Here is a 7,546-nt window from a genome sequence, read left to right as displayed (position 1 = left end):
TTTTCATGGTGTGCCAGCTAAAGATTGAAAAATTAAGTCTGGTATTATTCAGCAGGTAAGGATTATTGGCAATTAATGAATCTCTCGGTGCTAAAAACCAGGCTGACTCATCAGCGAGTGGGAGAGAGATTTGTTTCAGTGCCTGACCCCTGACCGCGCCCGGAGAGACCTCACGTGTCTCCCTGCCCGTGGTACTGTCCCTCCCTCAGCGACGCCTGGAAGGCAGCTGCTGCCCCTGAGGCTGCAAACAGCAGGTTGGCCAGCGGGTTCAGCTCAGCCAAGCGCAGACAACGTGAACGTACTTCTTCACAGGCAGGTTTCCTTCAGTGTTTCATGTAATTTCATCAAATCTATCCGTAGCTGCGTTACTGAGCTAGCCAGTTTCCAGGCCTCACCCAGGGAAGGAAAGAAGTAAAGAACCTTGGGCGTCAATAATAAGCATGCAGTGGCTCTTTCCCCCCGATTGGTCCAGACCGTGACCTCTGACCCCCCGGCGGGAAGGGGAGGAGGAGGGCAGGAAGGAAGGAGAGAGCGCACTCGCCGCCTCCCGTGTTTAGACTGGCAGCGTCGTCCGCGGCTCCCGCGGCCGACGGCCCCCCCGTTTCCGCGGCAACGGTAACCATGACTACGGCTAGGGCAACGACGACGGAGGCAGCAATGTGGGTCACTCAAACAGACAGTGTGATCTGGAAAAACACCCTCCGCCCCCCACCCCCCCCCCGCCCTGCCTTCCCCTGCAGGATATGAATGAAATAAACGCAGGAGCACGGAGAGAAGATAAACACCCGGCCCGTTAAATAACGAGGGAACGTCAACCTCGCCATATAAGGGTGCGACCGAGACACAGACACGGAGAACATTCCAGAAAAGGTCCACAGAACCACGACGGGATCGCTACAGACCCATCAACAGCCCGTCTCCATTTAGCTCACTAACCGAACAAGAAAAGAATAAAATAATAAAAAGAAATAATAATAATAAAATACTTGTTAATCTCAAATGATAAAACGCGTCTAATCGACTGCCGCTCTGTACTGTGTGCCAGAATTGAGCAGCTGCTGATTGGCAGGGGTTCAATTCAAAATAACGGACAACTCCAAACTGCCATTCAGAGATTCACAGGTTATCGTCATAGTTACCGGTCATTGCCGGTGGAAAGGGCCTTAAGATCGCTCATGAAGTGCAATAAGCCCTCAGCCTCTGCTATATGGGCCAAAGGGGTCTGTTCCTGGCATTACTGCGTTCTTATCTTTCTATTAAAGCACAAAAACAGAGAGAAACAGAGGAGAGCCATACCTGAAGTGGACAGGCTGTGCTCTACGATTCCCACCTTCACCACCTGCAACACACACGCACACACACAGGTTACACACACACACACACACACACAGGTTACACACACACACACACACACACACAGGTTACACACACACACACACACACACACACAGGTTACACACACACACACACACACTCTCTCAGACACACACACACACACACTCTCTCAGACACACACACACACACTCTCTCAGACACACACACACACACACTCACCCTCACTCTCACACACACACACACACTCTCTCAGACACACACACACACTCTCTCAGACACACACACACACACACACACACACACACACACACACTCTCTCAGACACACACACACTCACCCTCTCTCTCTCACACACAATCTCTCTCACACACACACACTCTCTCAGACACACACACACACACACTCACCCTCACTCTCACACACACACACACACACTCTCAGACACACACACACACACACACACTCTCAGACACACACACACACTCTCTCAGACACACACGCACACACACACACACACACACACACACACATACACACACTCTCTCAGACACACACACACACACTCACCCTCACTCTCTCACACACACACACTCTCTCAGACACACACACACACACTCTCAGACACACACACACACTCTCTCAGACACACACACACACACACACACTCTCTCAGACACACACGCACACACACACACACACACTCTCTCAGACACACACACACACGCACACACACGCACACACACACACACACACACACACACACACACTCTCTCTCAGACACACACACTCAGGCAGCGGCCTCACCCCGATGAAGGGCACAAACTTCTGGCAGGAGTCCTCGTCGGGGCTGTGGACAGAGAGGGGGCGGGGTTAGTCGGGGCGGGGCCCTGCGGGGGCGGAGCCGGGCACACGGGTCTGGAACGTTCTCTGATGGCATGAGCGCCGCCAGCAGGGCGGGGGAGGGCAGGGGTCAGAGTGCAGGGGTCACACACAGACACTTCATGGACACGTGTTCGCAGGGGACAGCTCTGTGGACATGTCCATCTCAGGTCGATGGGACATGGAGGTGGGGGGTGGTCGTGTGGAATGTGCGCTGTGTATGGGAGGGGGGGGGTGGGGGGGGTGAGATGTCAGAGAGGAACCAGGCTGTAGCCATCTTCATCAGCTGCCCTCTAACCTCTAACCCCTGACCCCATGACCCTGCTCGTTATAAGAGATCCCCATTAACTGAAAGTCCCCACGAGACAAACGCAGCGATCTCCCAGCTAACGCGACCTCCCAGTTTGTAGTCCTAAAACCCTCGGCAGATTTCCCATAATTTCTTTCCCCATTGAGATTTTGATTCCTCACGAATATAAGGTTGGTGGTTAACGTATGCTCAAGACCCTGCTGGGAAAAAAAGAAAAAGAAAAGTTTTATAACAGCTGGTAGCCGGTTGACCAGTTCAGACCAGCTCCCAGCTCAATATTGGTTAAGCTGGTTGACCAGTTCAGACTAGCTCCCAGCTTGACGTGGTTTGACCAGCTCAAGCTATGTTTTGAAACAGCGGGTAGTTGTTTACAAACAGACAAGCTACCAGCACTAGCTGGTTGACCAGCTCATACCCAGCTAGACCAGCTTTTGAACAGCTTGACCTGCTCAATTTTCAAGCAGGGATTTGGGGGTGACTGCACAATAAACCTGGACCCCCTCCTTTCTCTCTCTTAACTCACACTACTTTTTTTTTTAAGAGCCTGGTACTGACCATTTTTCATGCTATCTATTGATGTCTCTATCTACGTCTCTCTCTCTCCCCCCCCAATCTCTTGCTCTGAGGTGACCGATAATCCACTGGACCGCCCAGCGTCAGCTCCTTCTGTCTGTTTGGCTCCTGTCCAATCAGGACACCTGCAGCCGGCTCTCGTCCAATCAGGACACGGGCAACCTGCCACCTCATCCAATCAGGTGCAGGGAACAGTGTGTGCCTATTCTGCCACCAGGCATACGGTCATCCGAACACATGCTGGCACGTTAGCCGTTGTTTTCGCGCACACGCTTCCTGTCTGCGCCTCACGGGTGGGTGTGAGCTAGGCCGCGTCCGAAACACTACACACTATACACTACATTCGCGTACTATCATTTTGTGTGGATAAAGCAGCTATAGTATGCGAGTAAAAAGTAAGACATACTATGTCATCATTGAACAGTGCGCATTGATGACAGCAGCTAGTTGATGTGACTTTGCGTAAGGAAAACAGAAAAAAAGATTTTAAACGTAAATATATATATATGGTTTTAACTATGTTCCGCGAAGCAAAGTTAAAGGTAATACTTGCATTTAAACAGCTTTGGTTTCCAGACTGCTCTTCTGTTTGCTTGGGTCATGACCTAGCGCAATGCACTCTGGGATACTCGAGCCAGAATGGTGTCCGGTGTTCACACACTTTGATATTTAACCAAATGTCGCGTAGCAACCGGGTAGCTTTAGCACGGTATTTCATACAGCTATGGTTTCGAACAAACTAATACTATTTTGACATCCTAAACGGTAAGATAGTATCGCCGCGATATTGCCAGGTATTGCACTGCTCTTAGGTACAGGTGCACCATGGGAAATCAGAGCCTTCGTTGAAATGATTGGACTCCACACTGCCAAGACGATTATAGATCAATCTGCAGATTCATCTCCACTTTCAGTATTAAAATGTGCACAGGGTAGACTCGCCGTACACTACAGTAATAACCGTTCTCCCCGGACCTGGCTGAGACACACTGCTGCAGAGACCCTAATTCTACATGCATTATGGTATTAAATACACTTTCATAAAGAAGAAATGTTTAAAATTACTTTGACAAGTTGATTAAAATGACACTTTAAGTGAGTGCCATTGGGCTCTATAGAATATGGAATAATACATCGAGTGCAGCAGTCCTCACTCCTAGTCGTGGAGAGCCACAGGGTGTGCTGGTTTTAGTTTTCGCCTTAATACCAGATCCAAGAATTGGAGTGCAATTAACCGCTTTAATTGGTTGGCATTTACATAGCGCCGTTATCCAAAGCGCTGTACAATTGATGCTTGTCATTCATCCATTCATACACGCACTCACACACCAACGGCGACTGGCTGCCATGCAAGACACCAACCAGCTCGTCAGGAGCATTTGGGGGTTAGGTGTCCTGCTCAGGGACACTTCGACACAGCCCGGGCGGGAGACCGAACTGGCAACCCTCCGACAGCCAGACAACTGCTCTTGCTGCCTGAGCCATGTCGCCCCACAATTGATTGATCAATGCTGAGTAATAATAAAAGCCAGCACACCCTGCGGCTCTCCGGGACCAGGAGTGCGGACCACTGAACTAGAGCAAATAACCCCACACCCTACCCCCCTGCACCAAAACCAAGCCCCCCCCCCCCCCCCCCACCGCCCCATAATACACACATAATCTGCGATGTCACCACAGACAGGGCTCTCTGTAATCACAGGTCAAGCACTGCATCACAGCAAATCAAACAACAGACAAGCAGGAACCAAACAGGACAGACAGGAAATGGTTAATATCAAAACAAAAAAAAACAAAAAAAAACACCTCAAGAAATCCACACAGAGAGGCCAAGACCAATGCGCAGGTGAGAGAGGTCACAGGTGGGCAAGGTCAAAGGTGAGCGAGGTCAAAGGTGAACGAGCTGGAAGAGGACGTTAAAAACGCGCGAGAAACAACAACCAAAAAACAGGGAGAGAAACCATGAAGGAGAGGTGGAAAAATGAAAAACGGAAAAAAGGGTGAGATAAAGAGAGGGATAGAAGAAACATCACAGCCAGATATACCTGATGTAAAAATCAAAATACAAACTTCTCTTCCTTGAATGCAAACAAAAGGGGAAAAGAACCGAGATGCAGGCGTTACATTGGACACAGTCTCCAAAAGAAGCCCCCTCCACCGCCACTCAGCACAACGCGCGACCAGCAAATAAAGACAGGAAAATAAAACGGACCACAGATCAAAACAAACAAAAGAAAAGGTGCTCCGTTATTAACAGACTTCTCTCAAATTCAAATTCCAATGTGCTTTATTTTCTTACACTCCCTCTCTCTGTCACTTTCCTCTGCTATAGTAAAGTCTACCAAATATACGTATATTTGAACTATTAATTTCAGGTATTTGTTTATTTGACAAGTTAGCCAGGGAGGCTAATTTTCCACCTGTAGATCTTGGGCTATATCTATTTTCATTGTTCAAATGAAGAACAACTTACAATTGTTATTTTGTTTACCTGCCGGAAAAAACGTACTTTATTTATATTATAATGAATGTTATATCGCGCTCACCAAATGTTTGCATTGGTTGGCACTTCCATTCAAAATATCAAATTATCTCACTCGTTTCAAAGCCCATTTCAATGCCATTTCGCAGGTCTACTACAATGGCAACAGGCTCACCAACTACTGATTTTCGTATTGCTATGTTTCGCCTTTTCTGTGCTATGGATACCCTTAAATAATTCGCATAAAACATGTTGCCTTTTTTAGCGCAAAAATAACTCAATTTAAATCCAACAGATCCCGACACAAGACGACTCATTATTATGTCCGTAAATTTGACCTCAATTTTGACGATAAATTGTCCATAAACTTAACATGGCGAGACACTATGCTAACATGAAGGCTAATCTGAAGTTCTACACGGACCATTATGTTCAGCAACATTATCGCGTATCGTAGATAGCTAACAAGATCGCTTGCATATAGTTAGGCTTTTAAAATGAGTTATACCTCGCTAGCTAGCTAACTGGCTGATAGAGGATATTTCTCATTAAACATGAGAATGTTTAACTTAATATGCAAATACCGTGTTGATGGCAGAGAGTTGGCATCTCCTTGCGTTTCAGACAGAATTATCATTGAAATAAAATAAAAAAGACGCTAGCTAACTACACTTTTAAATCATTCATTATTATGCATGCTAGCTAGCTATGAAAAACAAAACCTTTGGTTAAGAAATGACTTCAACCAAGAAAAAAAGAAAATATTTTTGCCAGTAGATGGCATCTAAGTATGTATATGGGGACAGCTACAGTGAAACAGTTAGCGAGTGGGCCGAATACATTCTTTAAGCCAAGTTCTCAGCCAAGGGTTTTATTTTTAAGGCGTATAATGACCTATCAAGTATTAATTGAACCTCACGGAGTAAAAACGAAGGAAATTAATCACTAAAAAACTATGTTTGAAGTGAAATGTTTGCATTTGCTGAAAGCCTCAAAAGACAGGAAATTAAACTGATCAGCCCTAACGCTAACATCAGCCTGCTCTCCATCAAGGTATCAGCACAGATCTGTGGGTGCACAGGTTGTACTCAAACTGACAGAGGGAGACAGAGCTGCACTTCCTCATTAAAAGCACTACAATTCCCAGAATCCTCCTGGGAGAGGAAAGGTCCTGCCTACCTCCCACAGCCCAACAGACAGCTGTGACTCCTAATGATGAATTATGTAAAATTGCTATAATTGTTTTTGTTCATGACTATTATTATTATTGGGTTATGATGATTTCAAGGTTGTAATTTTGTTTAATCTTTATGTCTTTACATTTGTAATTTTGTTTAATCTTTATGTATTTATATAAAGCACATATGTACATACAGCATATTGAAATATGTCAGAAAAATAAAGCATTTTGAAATAAATTGAATTGAGAGAGAGAGGAATACAGAGAAAGAGAGACACAGAGAGAGAAAGGGAGAGTTGATGGTCTAAGAGGTTACGCTACCATCAGACCTGATAAGAATGCACACATGATCATCACACAGTAACACAGAGAGAGCAGTAGCAGTGGATTATTAACACACATTTTACACTGTAAATAAAAACAATAAACAAACTCCACAGACTCACAGATTAGGGTCAGAAACAAAAAGAGATAGTGACTGAGAAACAGAGGGAGGGAAAGAGATAGAGAGGTAGAGGGGGGGAGAGAGACGGAGAGACATGCACAGACACACACAGACACACACACAATATGACTCTCTCACACAAATACACACACACACACACACACACACACACACACTAACAGGCCCTCTCTCACACACACACACACACACACACACTCCCCTAAGCACACACATACACACACACACACACACACACACACACACACACACACACACAGGCCCACACACATGCCCTCTCTCTCTCTCTCTCTCTCTCTCTCTCTCTCTATTCACACACACACA

General features: G+C 46.4%; 1 protein-coding gene across 1 annotated transcript in view; it reads right to left on the bottom strand.

The window, feature by feature from the left end:
• Nucleotides 1-7,546, bottom strand: part of si:ch211-126j24.1 (phosphofurin acidic cluster sorting protein 2) — a 109,159-nt gene that overhangs the window by 6,169 nt on the left and 95,444 nt on the right. The window contains 3 exon segments of the mRNA XM_061232911.1: nucleotides 1,297-1,339; nucleotides 2,140-2,182; nucleotides 5,143-5,175. Coding sequence (XP_061088895.1) covers nucleotides 1,297-1,339; nucleotides 2,140-2,182; nucleotides 5,143-5,175 — 119 coding nt within the window.

Source organism: Conger conger, chromosome 2, assembly GCF_963514075.1.
Source record: "Conger conger chromosome 2, fConCon1.1, whole genome shotgun sequence".
Taxonomy (NCBI): Eukaryota; Metazoa; Chordata; class Actinopteri; order Anguilliformes; family Congridae; genus Conger; species Conger conger.
Note: the sequence above shows the minus strand (reverse complement) of the source record. Positions and strands in the feature narration are given on the sequence as shown.